The sequence below is a fragment of the Motacilla alba genome, chromosome 2 (genome assembly GCF_015832195.1).
Source record: "Motacilla alba alba isolate MOTALB_02 chromosome 2, Motacilla_alba_V1.0_pri, whole genome shotgun sequence".
NCBI classification, from domain to species: Eukaryota; Metazoa; Chordata; class Aves; order Passeriformes; family Motacillidae; genus Motacilla; species Motacilla alba.
This window is the reverse complement of record NC_052017.1, coordinates 45501692-45516987: the sequence shown is the minus strand read 5'-3', so window position 1 is coordinate 45516987 and position 15296 is coordinate 45501692. Positions and strand designations below refer to the sequence as shown.

At 41.3% G+C, this 15296-nt stretch overlaps 1 protein-coding gene across 1 annotated transcript in view; it reads right to left on the bottom strand.

Moving 5' to 3' along the window:
• The window catches only part of AVL9 (AVL9 cell migration associated), a 40494-nt gene extending 27048 nt beyond the window's left edge, over window positions 1-13446 (bottom strand). Inside the window, exon 1 of the mRNA XM_038127093.1 lies at window positions 13242-13446. Coding sequence (XP_037983021.1) covers window positions 13242-13307 — 66 coding nt within the window. The 5' untranslated portion in view covers window positions 13308-13446. The remainder of the gene's footprint in view (window positions 1-13241) is intronic.
• Between the last annotated feature and the right edge of the window lie 1850 nt (window positions 13447-15296).

Genomic DNA, 15296 nt, shown 5'->3' with positions numbered 1-15296 from the left:
GTTTAAAACACAGACAGTCAAGGAGCATCTACACTTAGGTCCTGACTCAGATACTTTATTACACTGCATGGCCAACAGAGAGGGATTCAGATTCACCCTCTGGAGAAGCTTCTTTCTAACAAATACAGAAGAAACCCTGAGTTCCTCAGATTCCAGCAAATACCTTCAATGCATCATTCCTGACAGAAAAACACTTTGAGGGTTTAGACATCATTGCTTCCAAGCACCTTCAGAATTACCACTGTATTTTGCACTCCAGCCAAATAATGAATTAGGAGACAAATTTAAAGGAAAGATGGGTAAGATGAGTCAAGCTACATGAAAAACACATATTCACTAAGGAACACTCCTTTTTAAAGTCCAGAATAAAGCTGAGAAATCTGGCTCCTGTGTTCTTTTTACAGTGTGAAATTTGATGAAGAATTACTTTGTTCTAGCTCACAATATGCTATCGACACCTCAGCTGCTATCAGATAATCCCAGCAACAGGGATTTCTGCAGGTTCTGTCAGTTCCAAATTCAATAAACTGTACAGGCATTAATGACACTGATGACAATCTTGTTTTCTATTAGTTGTCTTCTTTCAGAAACCAATTTCATTATAAATTTCTGTATGCATGTGTGTGTATAAGAGAGAAGATCACAAAATCCAGGCAAATCAAAACTAAAACTGCTCAAGTGGAATTAAATACTCTATTTCACAGATACACTTTATGATAGTCCTGATTTACATTATGACATACTATTATTTCTCCTCCTCCCCGAGAGGATCCATATAAGACATATCCTGGTTTCTAAGGAGGAATCACATTCACATAGTTTAATAGAACTGCTGCTGGCCAAAGTACTAAAAGCATGGAAGTAACAAAGAAACAGGAAAAAGGACAATCCAACAGCAAGAAGAGCATGCAGTGCCCTGGAGGACTTCTTTCCATCCCTCCTCCAACTTCACAGTTCCCAGTGATGAGACAGTTTGACTTTTTGATATTAAATAAGCAGTCACAGCAGGTGGGACTCATGTCAGCTGAGTGTATGTCAAAAAGCAAGATCGCCAAGGCAATTTTCCTAAGTGTTCTGCAAAGTCAGAGAAAACAGACACCTGCAGCGGGTGATTCATCTGATCTGTTTCTTTTGACCATCTCTGAAGAGAACTAGCTCTAAGTCTAAGTTGCAGATGACTGACTTAATGCAGATGAAACTCACCCTAACTGTTCCCCATCCTCTAGATGTTCTGCTTGATTTCTCCAGCTCAATTTGCAGACTTGCATCAACTGTAGTTAGGAATCCTTTGCACAGAAAGAAACCATTATTTCAAAAACAAAGTATTATAAGAACATTGAGCAGCCTTGAAAAAATGGCTAAGACCTCATAGTTCTTGAAAATTATGAAACTGAGCACATGTATAGAGGTGGTAATAATTGGGTAAACAGAATTTCAGTTCTGAGTTTTTAAAAAACTAGAGTCTCAGTAAAAACCTTTCCCAGCCTGTGTGCAAATTACAGAGCTCTGCTCCTAGGGAAGGTAACTCAACAAGTTATTTTCTTATCATTTTCCACCTTGAACCTGAGACAAACCATGACAGGGGAAGAGATGGGACTACTGAAGAGACCTGTCTCATACTTTTTTTTCACCCTCTTCACAGAATGAAGAAAGAGGAGCTCATTTTTTATTTAAATATAACGGCTTGTTATGTAAATCCATCCACATATGCATGTGCATGCATAAACATGCACTTAAATGTCCCTGTATGCCATTAATATATGTACCACTACAAAAATGCCTGCAAATATGAGAATTAAAATCTTTTCATAAAGCCCAGTAGTCAACAGGCACAAAGATATACACACAAGTTTTTAGAGCTGACTGCCAGAGAAAATTTTTCAGGTTTTTGTCTCCTCAATTGAATTAAAGAACACTCCTCAACAAGACGAAATTCAAATTCAAAGCTGAACTCCTGAGAGACTTCAAAATAAACTACATAAAACATGAACTAGTATCTCCATGCATTTCTTACTCTTCCAAGCGTCAGGGATCTTCATTCCAGCTGGAAATATTGGTCACGCCTGTCAAGGGGTTTGGATGGCAATGCTTTTTGCCTGTGCAAACTGTCATGTTCTCTAAGGAGAGGGGTCCTGATGGATTTCAGAACTGAAAACAATACCAAACATTGTCTTGAGGTTTAGAGGAGAAATAAATAACTGCACTCTTCACTATAAAGAATACTTCAACTCTTGTAAATTATCAAGATTTATTATTAAAATAAAATGTAGTTTATAAGAACTCTTTAAATGGAAGTACAATTGAATTTCTGAATTTCTGGAACTAACATTTTTTATTTTTCTGGAATTCTGCAGCATTAACTAAGCTTTAAAATGCAGTTTGTATTGAATCTAACAGTTTGGATGCAAAGCACCATTGAACACACAATTCTAGTGGGGGAAAAAAAAACCTGAGGCAATTTGGTTTTATTCCTCGTCTTTAAAGGCACTTCCAAGCCAGAATAAATTTACTACACATTCATTAAGTCACAATATGAAAACATGAGAGCAGGCAAGGAAAAATACATTTAAGTTTCTACATCTAGGAATTAACATGATAGCTCTTTAAGAAAAATGCATTGATAATGTCTTCTACTAAATTGCAAGTATACAATCAGAAGAGAGTTTAAAAAGGACACTGATAAAAGAGGAATTTCCAAATATATGGGCACGTCCAGCTAAACTATTGCACTCAAACATTTGACAGGTAGTTGGCATTAATTTTACACTCAGGTAAGGTTGCTCTCCTTATCTGTGAAAAGTGCTTAATTGTTAATCAAAGTAGAATCATTGGTGAGCACTAAACACTGATAATTTAAAATGTGCTGGCAAGTCAGTATAACCTTCCCATCCTGCCCACTTCATCTACTATCACATCTGAATTATATTCACAATATAAGCTCTCCTCTTTAGTATAACAGGTATTTTGGTAGATTTCTCTTTGGATAAGTTATGAAAAAACATGTGGACCCAAGTAAGCTTTCGCATTGGTTCAATGGAGAGATTATTTAATCTCAAAAAAATCTGAAATCTTTGGAACGACAGTATTAAGTTAAAGACCCAGGATACTTTCAGTAAGTTACAGAATATCATTTACAGGAAGCAAATCCATCCCATCCTCTAAACAATTACTTTGATTTCTCCCATTGCTTCGACTGCAACAAACAGGTAGGATAATTGCTTGAAACAAAGAAAAGGAGATCAGCAAAACCCACTAATTACACTTCTATTTAGAAAATCTTCTCCTTTCACAAATCATTACAGTACATTTAATTTCAAGGATACCAGCCCTTCCTCTCTAAAAAAGAAAGGCAGAAGTATGCTAAATGGAGTATAACTACACAGCAGTAATCAAAAAAACTCAACAGATAAAAATTACACCTAAAACTTTATACCTCCTTATAAATAAGTCAGTATTTGTTCTTCACTCAAAGCAGGGATTTCTAAAATCAGTTTTTGCAATTTATTAGTCCTAGCATAGGCAGACCCAGAGAAGAACAGCACAGCAATGACCTTATCTGAATCACAATAACGACTGCAGCATGCAGCCAAATGAAAATCTAAGAGCATTGTTTGTCATTCAGCACTAAGAGCTATTTATTATTTAAATAACAATTGAATTTAAATTACAAACTTCCCCCATTTTTGCACAGCAAAACCAACAGATCAGGATCTGCAAGCTGAAGAGCCCATTCACATGACAACAATGCCTATGCAGTAATATAATGACCTCTAACAGCAGTTTTAAATATATGTTATACATTTATATAAATATGAATATTTGTAACTACTATGTATAATACATGTATATATGCACACAAAAATATATATGAGGAATACATGTAATACATACTTACATAAATACATTTTAAAATACACTATATACACAAATAGCAACAGTAAATGAAATGCCTGTATTACAAGGAGACAGGGCATAGTTGTTTCTATCCTTTCAGCTCCTGAAACTGGTACTTCCTCACATTTCCATATTTCTAAAGTCATACAGTGGCCACTTACACAAGTTCTAAGGCACTATTGGTAGGCACAATATCACCATTCAAGTTTGCTTCAAAACCTCTGACTAGGTTAGCAAAGCTCTGACTCTTACTGAGGCCCTTAAAAGATGAAATAAACTGAAACACCAAAACCTTTGTTTTCAATGCCATGCTAGCATGCATTCTAAACACTCTTTCCAGTTGTTTAACACTTTATTTCTATAGTCATAGAGTTCAAGCCCTATATCAATACTGTGCCTTGGATGTTTGGCTCTTACTGGTCTCTTCAAAGAGAGAAGAAAGAAATTTAAAAAAAAATAATTTTAAAAAACCCCAAAACAAAACAAAAAAACCCAAAAAAAAAAACCCAAAAAAACCCCACCAAACACCACACACACTCTTCCCAGAAAAGGAACTTAATACTACTGCAACCATTCCAGCCAAGGGGACTTGCTAGGGAATTCTGTGCCATCAAGACAAGATTTGTACCACTACAGAAAGCAAGAATTAATACAGGATGAGCTTTGGCAAGAGAGAGCAGCTTCCCTGATTAATCAAGCGAGGGCACCCCAATCTCTACCCCTACCAAAGATGTTTGTCCAACCCAGCAGCCAGTGCAGACTGGAGACAGCAGCAGCCAGTTATTCACCCACAGATCAGCTCTTAATGCCCATCTTGGTGCCCACGGGCTCTTGATGAGCACATCCAGCCACAAGGACTGTGGCATTTCCCCTCTCCAGGGACAGCACTCACACCTCACACATGAGACTCAGACATGCAGCCTTTCCTCAGCCCTGCTGCACGCTCTGGTTCCCAATAGCAAGGAGCTGGCAACAAGTTGACAAATGCTACACTGAATCCACCTTCCCCTGGGAAAATGTGAGGACCAGGACAGCCAGCACACTTCCAAGCACTTGGACTCATGGGTTTAGAAATAGCCATGGAGTGTCACACACCCAGCACCTATTGCTGAACCAATGCAGTCCAAGCGAGCCATCACTTGGTCTTAGGAGGCAAAAAGCATTCAGGCTCTTTGCTACAGGACATCTGATGGGCCCAGAATTGCTCTTAGTGAATTTGCTCCTTTCTCACAAGTTTCAACATCAGAATTGCTCCTGAGAGGCAGCAAATCTGGCTCACTACCATGCATGAGGCTGAGAAGGTGCACAAACACAGAAACATAATGAAGAACAGAACACACTCTGCTCACAGTGACCCCAAGGAAGCAGGGAGCCAGCCCTGTGTCCTGCCTACCAGCATGCTGGGGCAGCAAAGAACTTGCTTTCACATCTTGTACCCACAACTTACTTTGCTTTTAGAAACAGCATGCTGCCTAGGTGTATTAATTCAGCATCTCATACAAGCTATAAGATGGATTACCAAAATTAGGCACAGATCATCTAGTCAGGCAAAATTAGGACAGGGAATACAAAGCCAAGGCTTGCAAGTTCCAATTTACTCCTGCTGGAGTGACCTCTGTTCAGCAATTTTACAGCTTTGAACCTCCATTCAACATGTATGTAAATTACATTGCCACCTCTAGTGCTAAGAGCCCAAGCCACTATTTGAAAATATTCTGAATGGGTAAATGAAAGGTGCAGCAGAAGTACAGAAATACATGCTTTATTGACTGGGCATTCATTCACTTATTCAAGAGAAAGGCCGAGATTCCTGGCACAGGATACTTAAATAACTAGTCAGATGTTATGACACATACAAAGAACAGACAAATCATAAGATGAAAGTTAAGTATGATGACTATGGGAAGCATTACATAACTGCAAGTGGGTACTTAGGAACCTTCTCTTAACTTGCCTATAAGGGCAACTATGGAAAAAATATCCAGTATGAAATCCTTCCTTCAGTATGGAATACCTCACTTCCTGGGCAGCACTTCACAGAAGTGACTGTAAGATTGTTAAAGTACAGGGTTCTTCGAAAAACTAAACAAGAAAACAAAATAAAGAAACAAACAAATCATACCACATAGTTTTTCTTGAACACTGAACTCTAAGTATTATGTGAGTGGATTCAACAGTTCTGCAAAAAAATGGAACTCATCATTAACGCTACACAAGAGATCAGAATCTGCAGTATTGTTTACAGAAGTACATGTGTACCAGCAATTCATTGTGTATTTAAAATTATTAGCACCCCATGCCAATTAGAGTAGCCTTACAAATAAAAGCTAAAAGCCTCTTTAAAAGTTACAAACTGTTGAGCATAAAATCCACATATTTTAGACAAAAGACTAATCTTTGATACTTGATGTATGCTATGATTAACTTTATTAGACGATTTCATGCTCATAATGGTTCTTTAAAGTGCTTTAATAATATTAAAGTAGGGAACAAAACCAAAGGAGTTGTGCTAATGTTTACAGGTTATCATCAATAGAAATATGAACAAAGCACTTCAGCTTGATTCCAGCCCAGTTCCTTTTCAATTTGTTTTTGTTTCTGTTGTTCCATTAACAAGATCCTGTTTAATCACTAGACAAGATTACCTATTGCATAATACCTGCATACTGTGCTCCCCCGAAACAAAGACACATGGAATTTAAAGACAACAAAGCATACACTTCACTTGCATGTCAAGAGCATCAAGCACATCTAAGAGAATCACAGCAACTACTGGAGTGACAAAGATCAAGAAGGGAAAAAAATAATTATCCAGTAAAGCAGAGTCTTAGAAGAAAGGCAGCAAACAAAACAGGGACTAAGGCTGCAAAGTTTTCCCCTGAAACTTCCCACCCAAGGAATCTATGGAAGAGAACAACTTCAATACTTCCCTCATAAAAAAACGTTCTACAATCAAGAGTGCAGCAGACCTGGAAATGTAGGCAGTTCACAAGAGCTGGTAAGAAGTGCAGACTGACCTTGCTCATTATTTAGACCTCTCTTAATCCTCTGAAGTCAAGCCTAAGTTGCCAACATTTCTGCTTAAAGACACCTGCTTCCTAGGCACCTGGAAAACACGCCATGTGCATGGATTGCTCAGGCCATGTCAGGGGCCAATTTCTGCAGAGCACAACAAGCACTATCTTCCAGAGCTCCAAGCATTTGAAGCTCTCAAATGATGAAGATCACATACACAATTCAGGAAGAATTAAAGGACATTCTTCCCTCTCAAGTATTATACTCAGGCTCTTCTCTAAAACTGGGTATCAGCTGTTTCATTTCTGATCTTAGGTATGCATGATTTTGCCTCTCTTGCCTGACCAGAGGTTTTCTTCCTTTGCATGCCAGGAAGAAAACCTCTGGTCAGACAAGAGAGGGAGATTGGTCTTCAAGCACAGTCCATACAAAAACAGTCTCACACAGACAGGCACTCAGACATTATTTTGGAGAAAGCGGGCATCACATTTATGTTATTAAGTTCAGTACCTTGAAGATCCTTACAGCAAATTAGGATTCCATGGAAATTTGCCTTTTGGTATTTACAGTAATCCCTTCCCATGTCTGTAGGAGTTTGAAATGTCATCCTCCCCAGAAGTACAGAGAAGTGGGTCAAGATACACTGCCGTTATTTCAGAGATCAAAGATCTCAGGCAAACAAAACCAACCGGCAGCGCAAGCATTCCAGGACACACACAGGACTTCCTCACCTTCCTTACCACTCACAATTCATTTTTTTTTCCCACAACACAGTAAGAAATGCATATATTAAAGAGAGCCAAGAGTAAAGCGGAATAATTTTAAGCTCTCAAGAGGGTACATGAGACAATGGTCACCCGCTGCACAAGGTCAGCAGTGATGTGTTCAGCTGCTCAGCTGAGCAAGTGCAGAAAAGCTGGGCCTTGCCCCAAATAAAGTGAGATTCTGTGTGGCCTCACTGCTGGTGACACAGTGCTCGAGTTCACTCAGACGTGATTAGCTTAGAAGCCTTGCAGCATCAGGAGAAGGTAGGGATTGTTGTGGCAGGTCAGGCACTGCAGCAGCAAAAGGACCATGCACTTCCTCAGCAACCAGCCAGGGGGTTTACAGGCACTTGGGCCTAGCTCCCCTACCCACAAGTTTTTCCAGCTTTGCTGAAATGTTTCTGTCCTCTCCTTTACGAATACATCAGCTCTCATTTTAACTCTGCCTTCAAAATGAATTATTTCTAGAGCACTCGTGATATTTTAAGCCTTCCTACACCCTCAGACACTATTATCTCTCTGCTTCTCCATGTAAATAATGCTTGCAGACAGAGCTCAAGTGACGGTCACAGAACACGTGATCACAACTGGAGAACTGCACCTCAGGACTTTCAGTCTTCTACCATGACTATAAATCAAAGGTCTTTCCATGTATTTTCAACACAGCTTGCATCTTCTAGTTAAGGTCTGCTCAGGTTGCATTTTTGCTAAAGACTTTTATTGTAAGGTAGGTAAGGACCTTCCACACTACTTAATGCTTTCAAAAATTAAAAAGGCAAATTAGGTGCTTTATCACTTGCTTGCAATGAGAAAAAGTGTTTCATGTTTCAAAAAAAAAAAAAAAGCTTTCCCCTCTTTTGCTTGGAAATCACTAGTTACTCACTACTACAGTTCCTCAAAACTACTGAGGAATTTGTTTTCAGCCACTCCAGAAGAAAGGTACAAACAGTCCTGAAGTCCAAGTCTTACCACCCTACACTGAAGCAGATGAATAGAACTTACTGCAGCAGGTAATGAGCTGAGCAGCTACAGACACTCCAAAACACATCAGACCATTTCTGTGGCAGACTTCCCTTATTGTCGCTTTGTGCCCCAATACTTTTGTGCCCTGAGTCCTACAGAGCCTGAGAAGTGTGTAGAACTCCTACTGCACCAAAACTGTGTGTTTTACACATTTATGGGCAAGAGTTTGAACAACTACATACAATGAAGCACTGGTTTTGCTGTTACTTTTTCCTGAGGCCACTCCTCTTATCCACAGCAAAGAGGGATCAAAAAAGGAATTTCTCATGTTTGTCATTTCATTTCAGATGCATGAAAACCATGACTGAATGGATACTGCCCATGAGTTCTGTCCACTGTGAGACATTTATTATTTAATGACTCACTAAGGAAGGTTCCCATAATAAGTCAGCATGCACTTTTAAAGCCAAGAAACCTGTCACCATTCCTGCTTCCTGCCAATTGCCATTCCCTTCCTTAATGGTCCTGTTGAAAGTGTGTCAAATACTAGGTGGACCTAGTAGTTTGCAGCCAAGTCTCTCCTCCCATTCTCTGGACACTCTGCCAAAACTACCTCTAATTCTTAGCAAAACCAGACAGCAACCAGCACTTTTTGCATATCTCCTTGGATTCACAGCTCAACTCAGTAACTAAGGAGCCCAAAGAAACAGCAAGGCAATCTGCTCATGTAGACAAACAAAAGCCTGCAGGTTCTCCAAAAGTTTACTCCATATTTGCTAGAGAAAACTCCTCCCAATGTGTTCACAATCTTTAGTGCTTTAGTTTTCAGATAACAAAAAGCCTTCCCAACAGTGAGTGGCAACTCCCAAGCTTTTAACAACTGCCTGGGTAACTGGATCTCCAGACTTAACAATGTACATATGGAAAAACTTCACGTTGTCTCTTACATTCCAGCAAAAATGACCCCCAGTTAAACAGTCACCCCTTGAAAGGAGCCTGAGGAACAACTGTGGCACTCATACTCCCAATCCAAAGGCACACAGAGATTCTCTGACTCTCCTTCTCTTTCAAGAACAAATGCATATGGATTGTTTTTCAAGTCTGTGAAAGAAAAAGATAATCCTATACATTTCCAAACTGCACATCAAAGCTTTTGCATGTTACACATTTCTTATCCTATAAGTTAACCAAAAGGAAGAGCTGTACATTTCAAGTGAAGAAGCTTCGGAAGCAAAGAGAGCTAATGAAAGAACCTAGCATCAAGAAATTCATAGAAAATCCTAACTCCACTTTCATTTCCTAGTAAGACTACAGAAAAGAGGTGAGAACAGAACCTGAAAGGAGCCTTCTCAGGCAAACCAGGTGGATTCCTGTTAGGCAGCCTAGCTCTATGATCTTTCAATCTTAAGCTTTCCAAATTCACTCTGAGTAATATCCATTTGAGCACTGCTGTATACCTTTGCTTTTCTGCACTTCAGAGTTTCAGATATGCAGTCTACAGCACATGCTCAGACAGTTCATATCCACTGGTTCTTGTGCCAACGCTCATTTGGATTAAACGTCTGTTTTTTCCTCCTCATTTTTAACTTTCCAACAGTTTCTTGGAATGCAACTACATGTAATGCAGGGTTTCAATGAATACTTCAAAGGCCATTATCAATACTTTAGAGCAGCCCCGTGGAGAAGGATTTGGGGGTGATGGTTGACAAAAAACTCAACATGAGTTGGCAACATGCACTTTGCACATTGTAGCCCAGAAAGCCAACCACATCCTGTGCTGCATCAGAAGGAATGTGGCTAGCAGGTCAAAAGATGTGATTCACCCTCACTGGTCCTCTTATGCCCGTCTGTCTGTCCTCTGCAGCTGTCCACCTGGCAAAGAGAACCTGTGAAACAACTACCTCAAAAGCAACCCACCAAAACAAAGCTTGTTTTTTTGGTCACCTCAGTTCCCCATTTCAGCTTACCACAACTGCCTCTGCTTACCAGCTGTGAAGGGGCAGGAGAGGAAAAGAGAAGAATGTTCCCATACCTACAGAGGTGAATACAGCCTCCAAATCTACTTTGTTAGCCTAGCTAGGGAAGCTCTTCTACATTCTTCTTTAATACAGACTGCCCAGAGACTATCTCATCCAGTTCTGGAAGAGAGAATTCAAACCCCTTCCTCTGAAAAGTGCATCAGAATTTACAAGCATCGATAAACATGTTATCACACAATAGGATTACATACGTTGTCATTCTTGCCCTCAAATCACACTACTTTGGTGACTTAGCCTTGATCACGTGTGGTCTCATTTCTCTTCCAGACATTTCCTCATGTTAATTCCCAAGCTTATACTGTTATTATTTATTCCCATTGCACAACTTCAGAAGGCACCCCATTTTTATCAATCCAGTATTCCTTACTGTCCAGCTCTTGCACAACTTTCCAGTTTTCCTTTGAAATACTGATTACTTAAGTTTGCTTATCATAGTTCAATTTTACAGTGTAAACAATACCAGCATCACTTTCAATCTTGAGAAATACTTCTTGCAAGTACCTTTCAAACCAATAGTTCCTCTTCTGACTCAAATCTGTTTCTGTTTCCTCTCCTTCACACTATTCTTTACCCAAGTACCAGCTCTTGCACTAATTCTCCTCTAACTCTACCTTAAGAATAAGCATGATCTCTTATGAAGTTCCCATCAGATTAGAGCTACTCTATTTCTTCCACAGAGAAAGGAATTCAATCACTTATTCTTACAAAAGATGCAGGTCAGTCAGGTGTGATCTATCTTTAGGAAATGCACATAGGACCCAGTCTACTTAGTTTCATGTTGTTAATTAATTCTTTCCCTCACAAATTCCCTAGAGTCTTGCATATTACTGATGTCAAACTCATTAGGCTATAGCTGTGCCACTCCTCACCTCCAGCTCTTTTAGGAAACGTTCTCCATAGTTCAGTAAAAAATCTGCAAAGTCAGAGGTGGGATACATTTAAAATTAGATTTCTATTTAGCTTTCCCTTAGGAAGCCTGGCTGTGGTTTTACTGACTGTCATTTTATTCCTGCAGTTTTTCTCCCTGTGACTCAGCTACCTTGTCCCCTTCCCAAACTGCCTTCATCTCCAGCTTCTCCTGGTCATTTCTTGAGATAAAGAAAACTTCTGTTTCTTCAGTTTTTTCAGTCAGAGGTATTCCAACCTAATTTTTGACAACACCTCAAAATGTACTTCTTTTAACATTTTACTGGCAACAAAATAAAATTCAATGCTACTAATTTATAGTTTGGGGGGTTGTTTGCGTTTTCTGTTCTTTTTTTTTCCTTGCATCAACACCACTTAATGTGCAAGAAAATTAATACACACTCCAGAAGAACAGAAGAAACAAAAACCTAGGTCTTTTCCAAGAGGCCAACAACAACAAGGAGAGTGCAAAAATATGCTCTTCTTCCTACAGACATCCAACTAAGGCTCACCTTGTAACAGTGTTTGACAAGAAAGTGCCTGATAAATATCACGAACCTCACAAGCCAGATGATCTAATTACTTCACAGGAACTGATCCTGTGAACATCCATATGTGAACAGCACCCAGACAGCCTGAGGAGAAAGGATGCATTTGAAAACCATGCACATCTTTCAGAAATTGAGTTATTGCACCTTAACCTCTGAGGAATTGTGCTTGGATATTTTGCTGAAGCAATAATTTAATTCTCAGCTACCTTGTATGGAACGTGTTTACATCAGTTCAACCTTTGTATAACAATAACCATCATGTTCATTATATCTTTGCAATTTTTATTAATTTTAATTTTCATTAATGCCAAGAACTCGCTATGCTAAGAGACTCACTGGAAATCCAACATTATGTCTATTTACTCTTGTCATAGCAAGGCAACTGTGTGGACAGCCCAGCTGGGCAACCACATCTCCTGCTTTAAGGGTTAAAAAAAAATTAAAACATTCACAACATAAACCGGCTATGAAATACATGACATAAAATCCTTCTACCTTACAGGCCACATGAAGCAGTCAAGCATTTATGAAAGCGGGGAAGAGACAGGCAAAGAAAACTTAAATCCAGGATAGGCTTATTACCCGGGGGCTGTTTGGTACAAGATATACCTGAGCACTCAACGATGGCCCGGCAGGGATAGAGGAAGGTAGACTAAAACACCACTTGGAGTTTTTTCTTTAGGATTCTCTGTCTGAACGCATCAAGCACGCACGACTCGAAACAGATACGGTGCCACGATATGCGCCGTGGCCCCTCACTCCGGGAGCTCACCCCGCCGGCCCTCGCTCCGCCTCGCTGCCGGCGGAGCGCCGAGGCGGGGCGGGAATGGAGGCAGCTCCATGACCACGAGCCGCCCGGGGCGAGCCGAGTCACGGCCCAGCCAGGCATCCCCCGGCCGGGGGAGGCCGCGGCCAAGCGGGGCCTCGCCGGCTCCCAGCCCATCCTTCACCGCCCCCTGACCAGAGCGAAGCCCCCCGGCCCCGCGGGACGCGCCCCTCCGGCGGCGGCTCCCGCAGTCGGGCAGGCGCCGCTCGGCGCAGGGGAGGGCCGGGAGGAAGCAAGAGCGGAGCGGAGAGGCGGGAATCGAGGGACACCCGCACCCCCTCACCTGGCAGCCCTTCTTGTGGTGGAAGCCCACCACCACGATGTGCAGCACCGGGCCCCGCTTCTCCATGGAGCAGCCCGGCGATGGCCGCGCCGGAGGATGCCGCCGTGCCCGGGCTCTCGCTCCGCCCCCCGGGGTCCGGCGGGGACGCAGCCCCGGCCGCCTGCGCTTCCGCACCGCCGGCCCGGGAGGGCGGGCACGGCCCTCAGCGCCGCCCTCCGCCCGCCCCTCCCGGCGCGGGTCGCGGAGCTCGGGATTAGCTGGGGTGGGAAAGGTCTCTGCGATCGGCGAGCGCGGGTGGTACAGATTAGCGGCAGCCCAGAAAGAAGGCTGGGGGTTGTCTCAGTACCGTTTAGTCAGGTTGGTTGCTGAAGGTTAAACCTGAGGAAAAAATCAAGGTAAGGCTTCTTCCCTCAAGGGGCTAAGCCTTCAAGAAGAAGAGGCTCAGGGGGCAGCTCATCGCTCTCTACAAGCACAGGAAAGGAGGCTGTGGCCAGCTGGGGGCCGGTCTCTTACCGGCCCTGCGGTGAGAGGGAGAGAGAGGATGGCCTTAAGATGAGACAGGGCAGATTCAGATTGCATACTAAAAAAAAATATTCAGTGTTAGTGTGGTCAGGCATTGAAACAGGCTGTCCAGGGAGATGGTGGAGTCACCATCCCTCGGGTGTTTTCAAGGCTTCTGGCTCTGGATGATGTGGGTTAGGTGTTACAGTGGCAGTGCTGGATGGACACATGGACTGGATGATCCTAAATGTCTCTTTCCGCCTTGATGATGATTTTATGATTCTATAAATATGTCTTAGCGTACCCTAGAAAGAAGGCAGTTCAAAGACTTGTCCAAGACCAAGGGCAAATTTAGTGTGAGAGAAAAAAAAAACCTGTATCTTACTGCACTCACACCATGCTCCTTCTTTAACACCTTTGTTGTGATTCAATTCTGACTGCTTGAATCAACAGCATTTGGTAGAGGCTGTACTCTTAATAATTAAAATTCTCTGGGGAAATTGGAGGAAGATAATCTTTTTGAAAGAACTATAAAAGAGTGATGCTTAAAGAAAATCTCATCACTAACACAGTACCCAGGGGCTCAAATTATAACAATTCAGCATGTAATCACATATTGTTTTTCAGCTTCAGTAGAAGTGCTGTTATAGAAAACATACACTGCAGGGAACACAGGGTAAGCTATAAGGAGCAATCCTTCTGGCAAAGGAATGATTTCTTATTAGTATTAGGCTGTAACTGACAGTTTGCTATCACTTAAAACCAGAAAATTGCATGCAATATTGGCCATTATCTCCTGCAGTAATGAGATATCCCCCAAAAGATTCCTGTGAGTGTTTATGGTTCATTCTCATTTCATTCAGGAAAGTGCAGTCTGGCATCACTCTTACTGTTATGGATGATGCATTATAGAGGCGTCTCAGTGATACTACTGGATAATGGTGGCTTATGGCTTCTCTGAATAGATAATTAGATTTTTTTTTCTGCTTGAAATTCTCTTTCCTGCTAAAGCAATAAAACTGTTGAACTTACAGCATCAGTCTAGTCTAGGAAAACAAACTAGTTGACATAATCCATGTTGTTTTCACAGTTCACACTGTGTGCATTTATGAGAAAGAAAGGCAAGCGAGAACTGCTATGAAACAGCTCTCAGAAAAGTCTCAGAATTTTCCTAAGGGAATTTTCTTTCTCCATGCACAGCCACCAAGTAGCAATGAAAACTCAGCCCTACAGTTCTTCTATTACTCAGAGATTTTGCTAAAGAACCACCAGCTACAATATCATTACCATAGTAATAGTAATTTGTTAGTCATTCTTCCAGTCATAGCAGTAAGGCAGAGTTCTCAGCTTATGTGCAGTGAGACTTCTAGAGATGGATAACCTTTCCCTGGGCAGAACAATAGTTTGTGTCTGGAAGTAACACCAGAGCTAAGCAGTGCCCATGGCAACTGATGGCTCCCCTCTATTTGTTAGGTATAGCCCAGCTTCCTAAAGAACAAGGCTCTGAATTTGTGGAGACAAGCACGGGAATAAAAAATAAATGTCCTTTGCTTT